Here is a 14,563-nt window from a genome sequence, read left to right on the forward strand (position 1 = left end):
CTGGGCTACTAATTCAGCATTAATTATGCGCCCCATCCACACAATGAAAATTTTTGTGCACATTTCAGCACAGATAGTCATTTGAAAGATAATTTAATTAACATGATTTTTTGCATATTTGTAATGTTCACACATGTCCCAACTTGCACCTAAATGGAATCAGCCAAGTTTATTGTATTTGTTGTAATTGTAGGTCAACAGAGCAAAGTTTCGACATAAAGTCATAATTATAATATTATGACTTTATGTCCTCCCATAGAACTGCATGTTAAATGGTCAAAACAACCAGTGGGGTTTCTTTTACTTCACTTTCAGCTTAAAATGGACAGCAACCATTATCACCTAGGTAATAATTGCTGGGATTTCAACATTTTGAATAAAGAATAACAAAATTAAAATTTGACGGAAATCGTACATTAAGGCTTTAATATAATAGTGCACATTTTACATTTTTGTACAGTCTGAGCAAAATTGTTTCAAGAATTGGGGAGGGGAACCTTTATGTATCCTTGGCCCCAGGTGCAACAACCCTTAAGCTACACCACTGGTATTGCAAGAAGCTATTTTTATCTTGGTTGCTACAAACGTTCAGTGAGGTACTGTGTTAGCATGAGCAAAATTAAAACACTCTTAACAGAGCACAGGTACAAGACTTCCATATCTATGGTGTCTGCTCACAGCAGCTGAAGGAAGTATGCGGTACCATAATAGAACTGAATGTGCCATAGAAATCCCTCACTTCAACTTTAAATAACTCGTTTAAATCAGGGAAGCTTAGACTTTGTTTGCAAAAATATGACCCCTGAAGTATTGTGAAACTATCCATAGCTCTCAATATCTAAGCGGCTCTTGTTTATTTTTTGCATACATTTGCTATGGGGCATGCAGATATACTGCAATGCATGATGGGATACTCCCTTCAGGTGCTGCGGTGTCTGCTAGCATGAGCAAATTCAAAACACTCAGAGAGCACAGGTACAGGACTTCCACATCAATGGTGTCTACTTACTTCTAAGATATCCACCAGCTTTGTAATCTTGATGTCTTCTACATGCAATCTGAAGAGATAAAGAAAAGTAATTAAAAATTTTATCTGCATTTGAATTAGAATTTCTGCTATCAATGTAACTGCATGCATCATTTTCCAAATTAAAGCCATAAAATAAAATTTTCATACAAAATAGATTAGTATTTCTTTGCCATAAAATGTTAGCTTTTACTGTCAGATATATATCTCAAAAGGCTGCCTTGAGTGATTTTTATTATAACTGTTGTATTTAATATTGTTACTTTATATTTCCGCATGCTTCTTTCTTTTATGAATGGACATGAGAGTGTAACATTGTGATAATATCTCAAAATGTACATGTAAAGTAATTTTACAGTGTATCTCAAAACAATTAGATGACAATAAAAAATAAATCACACAAGGCAGCCTTTTGATACGATATTTGATGCAGAGGACGACTTACCTTGCCAGAGAAGATCTTTTTAAAATAGTGTTTATTTCTCTTCATTAAGTATTCAATATCACCATCATTAAGTCTCCTTATGTCTCTATAAAACAAAAAAAATCATTACATGAGTGAAAAGGAAACTAGAATTACGCAGTTCGTAATTAGGCCAAAAAAAAGATTGTTTTCTTGTCCTCCACCAACCGACCCTCTCTGGAAAAAAGTTTTTTTTTGTTTTACCGTACAAAAGAATACCGACCCTAATTTTGGAAATTCCAGAATTTTTTTTTCTTTCAACATTTTTGACATCCTGAAAAGTTTTTTTACAGTTTCAACACACTTCTAAACTGTTTTAAAAACATGAATGAAGTGGTATACAGTAGAGAAATATACCAATTCACAACTATTTGGGTTATTTATTAAGCTAATTAAAGTCATACAGTCATGTTTCAGCTATGACCTTTTTTTATAAGCTCATTAATATTCATAAATATGCATATAACATGATACAGCACATCAGGCCACAATATACTATCACAATACCAAGTTATAATTTGATCTGTTAATGCGTTTAAGCTGCAGAGTGGATTAATGAAAATGTCAGGCAAAATATGCAAATAAGCTCATTTAAAATATTCATAAATATGCAAATAACATGACACAAAACTACAGCACATCAGGCTACCATATCCAAACACCGAACCAAATTTGAGATTGATCGTTTACTGCATTTAAGGTGGTACAACACCCCTGATAAATTTTGTGACTAATTTTGCATTTTTCTCAAAAAATAACTACACACTGGTAACAAAAGTATATTATAGGGGCAAGGAATCCAATTACTTCACTGAAATTTCAGTGATTCATTATAGAAATGAGGTACATTCTAGCGGTACCTCATTTCTTATCATAAATAACGTACCACTTGTCTTGAGTCACTGAAATTCCAGTGTAGTAAGTGGATTCCTTGCCCCTATAATATAAATAACTTTTGTTATCAGTGTGTTATTATTTTTGGAGAAAAATGCAAAAATAGTCACAAATTTATCAACGGGTGTAGTACCACCTTAAGCTGCAGAGTGGATTAATGAAAATGTATGCAAAATATGCAAATAAGCTCATTAACATTCATAAATATGCAAATAACATGACACAAAGCTATACAGCACATCAGGCCATCATATCCAATCCGAAAAATCTAATACAAAAACATTACCTACCCCTGTCAAACTTGGGCAATGTGCTATTCCAGTTGAAATCCATGTATCCTGTGGAAGACATGACCTTAATCTTCCACACAAGGAGTGTGTGAATTTCAAATAGGGTTACCTGAATGAATGAATCTATTTGACATATTCACTCCCTGTGGGGGAGATTAAGGTCATGTCTTCCATAGAGGGTGTATGGGTCTCAACTGGAATAGCCCAAAATTGGTACTAACCTTTTATCGCCAATGACATCAATAAGAGAATCACTTGGTCCGAGATCATCATCATCGTCATCATCATCATCGCTGCACAAGTCTACCACATCAGCTGTAGAAGGCATGCGACACTCTGCTGGCTTTGTATTCTCCTTACTCTGATGTAACCTTCGACCTTTGTTCTCTTGTGATGACCTCTGACCTTTGCTTTTATCCTTCTCTTGGCGTGCATTTTGCAGACTCTCCTTCTGCTTTCCTCTGCTTGAACTAGAAAAATGTTCATAGTGCCCTCCTGATCCCGAATCAGTTAGTAACTTCTTACTTTTTGTCGCTAGATTGTTCGGACTGTCGTCATCACTATCGTCCATATTGCACAGAGGGCGCTTTCTTCCTGAAATTGCAGATGTCGGCTTGTTCAATTTTAGTTTTGATTGTACTTTGTTTTTCTTGGTTGGGACTCTTTTGTAAGGAGCCATAGCTGTGTATTCTTTCACTGGTTTTTGTACATCAGTAACTTTCTTTTTTTTTTTTTTTTTGGTTTCTGCATCATTATCAGATGAATCGTTTGTTGCATCGTCCGGTGTATCTTCTCTTTGAGTATCGACGTCCTGACCGAGACTCCAAAAATCTCCAAAATCATCATTTTGAATTTCGTCATCATCAATCCTGTTACACAATTCACTATCAGAATCTACAATATTTTGGTCACCTTGGCTCTTTGTTAATATATTATCGTCTTTTGAATTTGTTTTTTCGGCTGCAACGTCATCTTTGTCAAAACCGGCGACGGTTCCTGAATCCCCATAGCACCGTTCCTTTTGATGAATATCATTCTTTATCAGTCTTTTGGTTTTAGCTTTAGAATGGTACCCACTGTCGGTCATATCTTCTTTTCTATTGTCCGTATCATCTACCAATCTTTTGGTTTTAATGTTAAAGTGGTATCTGATGCTGTCGGTATCTTCTTTTCTGCTGTTCCTACCATCAACCAATCTTTTGGTTTTAGTGTTGGAGGAGTCTCGGTTGTCGGTGATATCTTCTTTTCTATTGCTCCCATTATCTTCCGCTCTTTTGGTTTCAGCACTAGAGTTGTGTCCGCTGTCAGTTATATCTTCTGTTCTATTGCTCCTACTATCTACAAAACTTTTGGTTTTAGTGTTAGAAGGGTATCCACTATCGGTTACATCTTCTTTTCTATTATTCCCAATATCTCCCAATCTTTTGGTTTTAGCCTTAGAGGTGTGTCCGCTGTCAGTTACATCTTTTCTATTGTTCCTACCATCTACCAATCTATTGGTTTTAGTGTTAGAAGAGTATTTACTATTGGTTACATCTTCTTTTCTATTACTCCTATCATCTGCTAATCTTTTGGTTTGAGCATTAGAGTGGAATGCACTGTCGCTGACATCTGCGTTTCTATTATTCCCAACATCATCCAAACTATCTGCACACTGTTGATAAGCAGCGTTGAGTACAGCATCCAACTTATTGTCACCAATGGCATCAGTATTTGCAACTGAACTCTCTGCGAAGCCTCTATTGTTCTCTGCAAAGCCGCTATTGTTCTCTGTGAAGCCTCTATTGTTCTTTACCACCGATTGTTTCACTTGAACATTCTGCTGTTTATCCATCACATTGTCAAATATGTGACTACAGACAGAGTCCTCACTGCTAGCATCACTGTCTATATAAATAGGCCCCTTGTTGCCATCCTCCTGCTCCTCCTCCTCTTCACTCTCAGAATACTGGAATCTCTTTGTATCTAATTGAGATGATTTTGTGGTATCAGTTTGGCATCTTTGGTAGGCATCATCTCCTGAGAGGAACCCTCCTCCTACTCCTCCAGTTGGCTTAGGGATGGATGTTGAATCAGATTTAGAACCTTTCTGGACTCTGTACATAAGAAAGAGAGTTCAAAATGAAAAAGATTTAAACAACAAAGTCAAAACTGGTTACCATATCTTGTATGTTTTTATAGAAAACACTAAGAACAACCAATGTCCAGAAATTGCTCAGGCTTTGCCCAGACAGGGGATTATCTCAAAAAATGTTGTGCCCAGGATTACAGGAATGTACAGACATCCAAAATCAAAGTATAATGTGTACATCCATATCAAAACCATGCACTTGTCGGCTGCTAAATGCGTCTCTTTTTGCATAATAGCTAGGAATAAATACCAGACTCATCTCAAGTGGCGGTCACTATAAATCATCCCCAAGTCACATGGTGTAGGAATGTGTTCTGTATTCCTAAACCAAGTGACTTGGGGATGACTTGAAATGACTTTGACTTGAGATGAGTTTGTTATTTATTCAAAGCTATTATCGTGAGAATATTCCAATCAGAGCATATTGATCGCAATATTGAACACTTTATTGTGACATAATATCATTCATAATCATTGTTTATACATTTTACATGTAAGCTCTATTCATAAAACATGGATTTACAAATTTTACAACACAAAAATGGATTTTAGAAAGCGGTAAACTTCGGACTCTACTATAGACCCTTTGTCTAGAGTCCAGAGGGCAGGACTAGCTCTGCTTACTTGTTTGACCCTCTCCACACATGTCAACTGCACACACATGCTTCAAATTTTTGTTACAGAATCAAAAATTTCAGAATTGTAGATCTTCATGACCATATTTGGAATCAGCCTAACAAATGCATTAAAATGAGTACAAACAAGCTTATTATTGGTTCAGTGGTTCTTCAGATAGCTCTTGGTATTTTGAAAAAAAAAATCTCAAAACTTAAGACTTCGTGTTGAAGCCTATGGCTTGCACACTGAGCGCTTTGCATGACAACTTACATGCTTTTCAGTTTCATCTTCTTCTTTACTGCCGATTCTGTCTGGTTCACCTTGAATCTATTAATACCCTGTGATGACGCACTCTTGAAATAGTCGCTGATTTTTGGTGAATTTCTGCCCGTCAAGGACATTGTGCTGGTTAATTCTGTCTGCTGCCCTCTATCAGGCTTGTATTCACAGATGTAAAGGTCCAGTTTCTCTGGAAAGAATGTTATAGGATTGTATCCACCACCTGTGTTGGTAGAGATATGAAACAAATGAGTATCTCAAGTGGACTCCCGACACTGTGAAAAAGAAGTACCTCATATTTCACAGTGCGAGTGGCAGGGTTGCCAAAAGATTTCAGAACAAATCGCCGGTCAAATAATCGAAAAGTCACCCAATTTTTCTCTTTACCATTGGTTTCTATGGGGCAGGAAACTATCGGAAGTCGCGGGAGCTAATGTTGAAAAGTCGCCCAATTTTTTCTTAACCATTGTTTCTATGGGACAGGAAATTGTTAAAAGTTACGGGAAAAATCTTTAAAAGTCGCCCAATTGAGAGGTTGCAGATTCGAACCCTGACGGTGGTTAGTAGGCTCTTGTGTAGAAATTGAGATAGCTTGAAATTCCCCTGGTTGAGGAACCGCTAGTTGTCTCATTGTAACCTGTATGAAACTCAAGGAGCTGATCCTGGCTGCGAAGGGTGCACGCTTCTTAGCTGCAAGTCCCTATTTTGTTGTTTAATGGTTTATGGAATGATATGGGGCCATAGTGATCAGCCACAACCTGTAAAGTGTGCCAAGGCTTGTGGATCAACGTCTAAGCATTGTGCCTGTGGGCAGTGCTCTATAATTTACTGCCCTTTTTTACCTTATTTAATTATAGCTGACTGTACCATCATATACATACCTGAATAAGGAGCCTCATCTGATGCAGGGCTTAATGAGATTGACTCATTGGGAAGCACACAGTGAAGGTTGCTAGAGTGCTTGCTGAACTTGTAGCCTATCTTAAGTGTATCTCCTGCAACATTAAAATAAATAAATAAATAAAAATAATAAATTGAATTATTATACTTGAAGATGTTCATCAGGACTGTTCATAGTAGATTGTTATTTGTAAATTCATACAACTAGTCCAATAAAATTCCACTTACATGCAGACGTTTCGTAAACTACCAGTTTACTTTTTTCAATGCTATTGTTGCAATGACGATCTGTGTACAGCTGATGTTTTCTGCTGCTTGGCAACAGAGTTGCCAGTTGATTTTCCATTGGAAATCAGATCGTCAAACACGTGACTTAAGTTGTATTGCCCCTCGTCTCTGTTCATGGTGTTGCCCTGACACTTTTATTTCTTGACACTTTGATTGTTCAGCGAGAGGATGGGTCAGTGAAATTATTGGTTTATCGTAAGGCAACTCACACTGACCAATACTTGAACTTCAAATCGCATCACCCTCTCCACCAGAAACTTGGTGTTGTGCGACGTTATTAGACAGAAAGAACAAACTTGTCACAGAAGATCAAGACAAAGTAGAAGAGGAGAAACACATCAAAGATGCCCTCCAAAAATGTGGCTATCCAGCATGGAGTGTTGAGAAAGTTAAGAATCAGATGGCCAAGCCTAAGCCGGTGAAAGAAAGGACCAAGAAAAGTGATGCCACAAAGTCAAAAGGGTTGGTTGTCATCCCTTACGTGGAGGGCGTGTCGGAACGTGTCTCCAGGGTGTTTAAATCGTATAATATCGCCACAGCCATGAAACCACATTGTACTTTGCGCAACCTTTTGGTCCATCCCAAGGACAAACGGGAGCCACATAACTCAACTGACGTCATCTATTCAATCCCATGCGGGAATTGTGATTTGTCTTATATCGGAGAGACGGGTAGGAAGTTCGGAAAGCGATTGGATGAGCACAAAAGCGGAGGCAGAAAATTGGTGATAACATAAAAACTAGAGCCACCAGGAAGGCTTCCCAATCAGTCGTCCATAAATCTGCCATTACAGATCATGTGGTAGAAAATAATCATGTCATTGACTGGAAAGAGGCTAGGATCGTGGGCAAAGAGAGTAACAGGTACAAGAGGTGGATCAAGGAGGCAATCACCATTAGGAAGCAGGGCAACACCATGAACAGAGACGAGGGCAATACAACTTAAGTCACGTGTTTGACGATCTGATTTCCAATGGAAAATCAACTGGCAACTCCGTTGCCAAGCAGCAGAAAACATCAGCTGTACACAGATCGTCATTGCAACAATGAGCATAGAAAAAGTAAACTGGTAGTTACGAAACGTCTGCATTTAAGTGGAATTTTATTGGACTAGTTGTATGAATTTACAAATAACAATTGAATTATTATACATTCCATCTACGGTGACACCTTGTGACATCACGCTGGACAAATTCCATTCACAGTCAGAAAGGATTTGTGTGTGTGAATGCAATGGAGCAAATAAAACTGCATTCAATACAGCCTTAAATTTGCAAAGACTTGAACAGGGCACCTGTCTCATCAAATCACTAACACCTATTCACAAGTAACTGAGGTGTCATTGAATACAAAACTATAAGTGTGCAGCTATTTAACAATGGGATAAGCCCCCCCATGGTTGTCCTTGATGTGTGTATGTTTACACTAGCTAGCTAGCTTCCACAGAAGTATAACTCTCTTGCTCCAAGTGTCATGTGTGCCCTGTAAATGGGCAACATACGGAGGGCCCTGATGAGCACTGCTCTGCACTGATTGCTTCTTTTACTACCACAGGGAAAAACTTGTGAGGATGTACGATTATGGACTGGCAACTATGCTAACTAGCGACACTGCTGGGAATCAAACCCGGACCACATTGGTGAGAGGCAAATGCTCTTCAATATACACCAACCTTTGCTCCAAAATATATTCAGGGTATTGTATGAGATGATAGATACATGATCATGGCACATCGTCATCATCCCTATATCTTCGTGTTAAAAATTGCTGTGATAGTACAGCGAATCCTCTCGCTTTTTAACAGCTACGCATCGCGATTTTGTTCGAGATATGCCGAGCGACTCAGGCTAAGCATACCATGACTATCATATGAGATACCACAGCGTTTCTATATTCTACACATTATTACGATTTGTGCATGCTCTAGTACCCCATATGATGTTTCTATTACAAGAAAAAAATTGTTTTCAGATAAAACCAGGGTTTGGTTTCAGTACACTCACTCGAAAAGCAGTACACTAATTAGTGGGGCCTTGCAGCTTGCTGTGGATATCTTTTACTGCATTTTAATGTAAAAAATTTAAAATCCAATGTAAAAATTGAGATATATTTAATTTTGAGAATGACAATTATACTTTATAGGTATAAAGGAACATGTTTAGCCCATTTAGTTAAGTTCCAGGTGCACGTCCTATAACACAATGCATATATTATGTAAACTTTCTTTATCTCCCGCTTTATCTGTGTCAATAATAAAGAATATTGATTTCAACGGAGTATTGAGCTGCATGGAAAAAAATATTTATAATACAGGGTGTTGACACTGTGCATGGTTCACTGCGTCATTTCTAGCTTAGGGTACATTTTGTAATTCCTTCAAACTCCCCATCCTGTAACTACAATTTCAAAGTGTAGTATCAACAAATACAGGTGAGCTACACATGGTTCTCCTGAGAAGGTTAGGTGAGCTTTCAGGAGAGTGATCCATTGCTCCTGCTTAACTCAAAAGTCAAATCCTGCCACTATCTTACCTCTGATAATGCCTTCCAGTGTGAACAGTGATCACTCATGATCACTCACTGATCACTCACTGATCACCCATGATCACTCAATGATCACTCAATGATCACTCACTGATCACTCACTGATCACTCACTGATCACTCAATGATCACTCAATGATCACTCAATGATCACTCAATGATCACCCACTGATCACTCACATCTGCCACTTTCTTATTCTGACAATGCCTTCCTGATTGCCTTCTCCATCTGCCTTCTTTTGGTCTGAGAAAGTTTAGGAGAGCAATTCACTCAGGTGAGTCACTGATCACTCACACCTGCCATTTTCTTACCTCTGACAATGCCTTCCAGAATGCCTTCTTTATCTGTCTTCTTCTGGTCTAAGAAAGTTTAGGAGTGCATTCACTCAGGCGAGTCACTGATCACTCACACCTGCCATTTTCTTACCTCTGACAATGCCTTCCAGAATGCCTTCTTTATCTGTCTTCTTCTGGCCTGAGAAAGTTTAGGAGAGCAATTCACTCAGGCAAGTCACTGATCACTCACACCTGCTACTTCCTTACCTCTGATAATGCCTTCCAGAATGCCCTCTCCATCTGTCTTCTTCTGGTCTAAGAAAGTTTAGGAGAGCAATTCACTCAGGCGAGTCACTGATCACTCACGACTGTCACTTTCTTACCTCTGATAATGCCTTCCAGAATGCCTTCTTTATCTGTCTTCTTCTGGTCTAAGAAAGTTTAGGAGTGCATTCACTCAGGCGAGTCACTGATCACTCACACCTGCCATTTTCTTACCTCTGACAATGCCTTCCAGAATGCCTTCTTTATCTGTCTTCTTCTGGCCTGAGAAAGTTTAGGAGAGCAATTCACTCAGGCAAGTCACTGATCACTCACACCTGCTACTTCCTTACCTCTGATAATGCCTTCCAGAATGCCTTCTTTATCTGTCTTCTTCTGGTCTAAGAAAGTTTAGGAGTGCATTCACTCAGGCGAGTCACTGATCACTCACACCTGCCATTTTCTTACCTCTGACAATGCCTTCCAGCGAGTCACTGATCACTCACACCTGCCATTTTCTTACCTCTGACAATGCCTTCCAGAATGCCTTCTTTATCTGTCTTCTTCTGGCCTGAGAAAGTTTAGGAGAGCAATTCACTCAGGCGAGTCACTGATCACTCACACCTGCTACTTTCTTACCTCTGATAATGCCTTCCAGAATGCCCTCTCCATCTGTATTCTTCTGGTCTAAGAAAGTTTAGGAGAGCAATTCACTCAGGCGAGTCACTGATCACTCACACCCGTCACTTTCTTACCTCTGACAATGCCTTCCAGAATGCCTTCTTTATCTGTCTTCTTCTGGTCTAAGAAAGTTTAGGAGTGCATTCACTAAGGCTAGTCACTGATCACTCACACCTGCCATTTTCTTACCTCTGACAATGCCTTCCAGAATGCCTTCTTTATCTGTCTTCTTCTGGCCTGAGAAAGTTTAGGAGAGCAATTCACTCAGGCAAGTCACTGATCACTCACACCTGCTACTTCCTTACCTCTGATAATGCCTTCCAGAATGCCCTCTCCATCTGTCTTCTTCTGGTCTAAGAAAGTTTAGGAGAGCAATTCACTCAGGCGAGTCACTGATCACTCACGCCTGTCACTTTCTCACCTCTGATAATGCCTTCCAGAATGCCCTCTCCATCTGTCTTCTTCTGGTCTAAGAAAGTTTAGGAGTGCATTCACTCAAGCGAGTCACTGATCACTCACGACTGTCACTTTCTTACCTCTGATAATGCCTTCCAGAATGCCTTCTTTATCTGTCTTCTTCTGGCCTGAGAAAGTTTAGGAGAGCAATTCACTCAGGCGAGTCACTGATCACTCACACCTGCTACTTTCTTACCTCTGATAATGCCTTCCAGAATGCCCTCTCCATCTGTATTCTTCTGGTCTAAGAAAGTTTAGGAGAGCAATTCACTGAGGCGAGTCACTGATCACTCACACCCGTCACTTTCTTACCTCTGATAATGCCTTCCAGAATGCCTTCTTTATCTGTCTTCTTCTGGTCTGAGAAAGTTTAGGAGAGCAATTCACTCAGGCGAGTCACTGATAACTCACACCTGCTACTTTCTTACCTCGGATAATGCCATCCAGAATGCCTTCTTTATCTGCCTTCTTTTGGTCTGAGAAAGTTTAGGAGAGCAATTCACTCTGGGGAGTCACTGATCACTCACACCTGCTACTTTCTTACCTCCGATAATGCCTTCCAGAATGCCTTCATGATCACTAGCTGTCTTCTTCTGGTCTGAGAAAGTTTAGGAGAGCAATTCACTCAGGGGAGTCACTGATCACTCACACCCGTCACTTTCTTACCTCTGATAATGCCTTCCAGAATGCCTTCATGATCACTAGCTGTCTTCTTCTGGTCTGAGAAAGTTTAGGAGAGCAATTCACTCAGGGGAGTCACTGATCACTCACACCTGCTACTTTCTTACCTCTGATAATGCCTTCCAGAATGCTTTCATGATCACTAGCTGTCTTCTTCTGATCTGAGAAAGTTTAGGAGAGCAATTCACTCAGGGGAGTCACTGATCACTCACACATGCCACTTTCTTATCTCGGATAATGCCATCCAGAATGCCTTCTTTATCTGCCTTCTTTTGGTCTGAGAAAGTTTAGGAGAGCAATTCACTCAGATGAGTCACTGATCACTCACACATGCCACTTTCTTACCTCTGATAATGCCTTCCAGAATCATGCCTTCACTAGCTGTCTTCTTCTGGTCTGAGAATGTTTACATGTAGGAGAGCAATTCACGCAGGGGAGTCACTGATCACTCACACCCGTCACTTTCTTACCTCTGATAATGCTTTCCAGAATGCCTTTTCTATCTGTCTACTTTAAGTAATTAAGTAATTTAAATATGACTTTTTAACACCCTGTATAACACAATGAGCTTAAAGGGAAAACTATAAATTTAATGAAAGGGCTAATTACGTACATTCCAAATATCAAATTCATTTTCCAATTTAATATAGTATGTCTACAGAAATATATTGGAGTGGTAAAGAAATATTATTTTTTACATGTAGGTATTTTTCATTGGAATCACCCTGTTTATTTTTTGGCACACCCTGTATATCCATGCAAACTTTACAGATTTGCAATCCTGACAATATATGGTTTCTAAAAATGTATACCTTTACATAGTTTGGGTGAAAACATTTTGAAATATAATCAGAAATACAAAAAAGGAGTTGATTGTTGAGAAATTGTGACACAATTGGGTCCCACCTCAAAAAACACGACCATACCTCTGATAATGCCTTCCTGAATGCCTTCTCCATCCGTCTTCTTTTGTTCTGAGTTTTCTTTCTTATTTTTTGAGGCCTGTGTTTGTAGTTCATATACGGTTTTCAGTCTTTGCTGCACTGCATCTAGAATCAATAATAACATTTCCTGTGAATAAATAACAACAAAATTGGAAAAATAGTAATAGTAACAATAACAATAATGATAATAATATTAAAGCATTTTTGTATAGCGCACAGGGTTATAGCTAGCCCAAGTTGAGTGCCAGCTAATTTTACTATCCAATTAGAGTTCTTGCACAGGGCACAATGTTTTTAGCAAACATGAGGGATCGGAGAACAGGCTAGGGGTATACCCCCTCCCCCGAATATTTGTTGGTTTTTTACTCTTTTTATGATGAATTAATCATTTGTGGGGAAAAATTATAAAAAAATAATAATAAAAAAATTAAAAATTTAGTAACGATCAAGGATCATGGGGATTTTGATTGACAGTGACGACAGATGCAAACTACATAGTCTTTAATCCAATCACAGAATCATCAGTCTCAGAAATGTCAGTTTTCTTACCTGTTTATGCCTCTCTGTGAACCAATCTGTCTCACCATCATCAAGTATTAACAGTTTTAGTAGAATGGCTGACTTCTCATTTACCTGTACATAAATAACAAGAATATACCAAATTTGAGATTCTATTTTAAACTATGTAATTATGAGCCCTGTGGGATGGTAAAATTTGGTGGGGGGCAAGAAATTTTGGCTAGCCAAAAGGGGGGGAAGCCATTTTTGGCGAGCCGAGAGGGGGTGGAGCGATTTTTGGCACACATTCATGGGGCGCCTTTTAAATAAAATGCTCTATATAAAGGCTTAGGAAAACGCTACAGAAATGCTTTAACCCTAACGTTAGAGTTGCTTTTTGGCGAGGGGGAAGGAAAGAAAGGAAAGGAAAGGTGCGGTTTTGAACCCCGACCCTTCAGATGCCACGTCCGTGCACTGGCATACCTTGCCACATGGGACACCTGCATGTGCCTACGCTTTCTGAATTGAGGTTTTTTATGTTTGGTACGGTTAGGGTTAATATGCAAATTATCCTGCTCACTGTGCTCACAACATATATCTAGACCATTTAAAGTTTGCAAATTGGGATGCCAAAAATCCGGGGGCTCATGATTATTACACAGCGCCTTATTAGTGAATAAAAAAAGTAAGGTCGATTCACCTGGTGCCAATCGTAGATATGTTTGGTTCAATATCCAGGGGGCTTGTTTTGTGAGAAAAGTGTCCCCTGGTAAACTAAAACTCCCTGTTTCTGTTTAATTGTCATGTGTATTTATAGCAAAATTAAGAATGTTGATTATGCAGAATTAAGACCACCTTCTGGTTTTAAATAGTTTACTCCATTCCGATTTCACGAAATGGCCTATTTGTACTTGCTAAATAATGTTGTTTTATCAATAAGTTAAGGCCCAAAAAAAAAATGTTTGGTTGCCCTTCCAAGACAAAAATTTGGAGGGTTGGTAGGTCGATCTTTTTTTTTTTTTTTTTCATGGGCTCTTCTATCATTTTTCCTCCATTTTGAAAAGGCAAGCATTGACAAATGCTTGATCATTTTATGGTAAAAAATTGTGCGATTTTGGAGTGAATTTAAATGGAAATACTGCCAGTTTTTAATCAAATATGCATTAAAATAAATAAAATGAGTGAATAACAAGTATAAAATGTCCTTGATACTGTCCAAATTTAAGTTTTCTTCTAAAAAAGTGACTGAAAAAAAACAAACAAAAAAAACAAAACACCCAACCCAAGATTTCTAATTTTTTGGGTCGGTTGCTGAGGGCAACCAAACATTTTTTT

The 14,563-nt window shown here is 38.7% G+C and overlaps 1 protein-coding gene across 2 annotated transcripts in view; it reads right to left on the bottom strand.

Annotated features, from left to right (window-relative positions):
* The window catches only part of LOC140146171 (uncharacterized), a 37,407-nt gene that overhangs the window by 5,938 nt on the left and 16,906 nt on the right, over window positions 1-14,563 (bottom strand). For both annotated transcript variants that reach the window (XM_072167936.1, XM_072167937.1), the window contains exons 2-8: window positions 13,280-13,363; window positions 12,713-12,857; window positions 6,584-6,697; window positions 5,694-5,925; window positions 2,896-4,770; window positions 1,473-1,557; window positions 1,010-1,058 (exon numbers count right to left, since the gene is read on the bottom strand). In XM_072167936.1, coding sequence (XP_072024037.1) covers window positions 1,010-1,058; window positions 1,473-1,557; window positions 2,896-4,770; window positions 5,694-5,925; window positions 6,584-6,697; window positions 12,713-12,857; window positions 13,280-13,363 — 2,584 coding nt within the window. The remainder of the gene's footprint in view (window positions 1-1,009; window positions 1,059-1,472; window positions 1,558-2,895; window positions 4,771-5,693; window positions 5,926-6,583; window positions 6,698-12,712; window positions 12,858-13,279; window positions 13,364-14,563) is intronic.

The sequence above is a fragment of the Amphiura filiformis genome, chromosome 2 (genome assembly GCF_039555335.1).
Source record: "Amphiura filiformis chromosome 2, Afil_fr2py, whole genome shotgun sequence".
NCBI lineage: Eukaryota > Metazoa > Echinodermata > Ophiuroidea > Amphilepidida > Amphiuridae > Amphiura > Amphiura filiformis.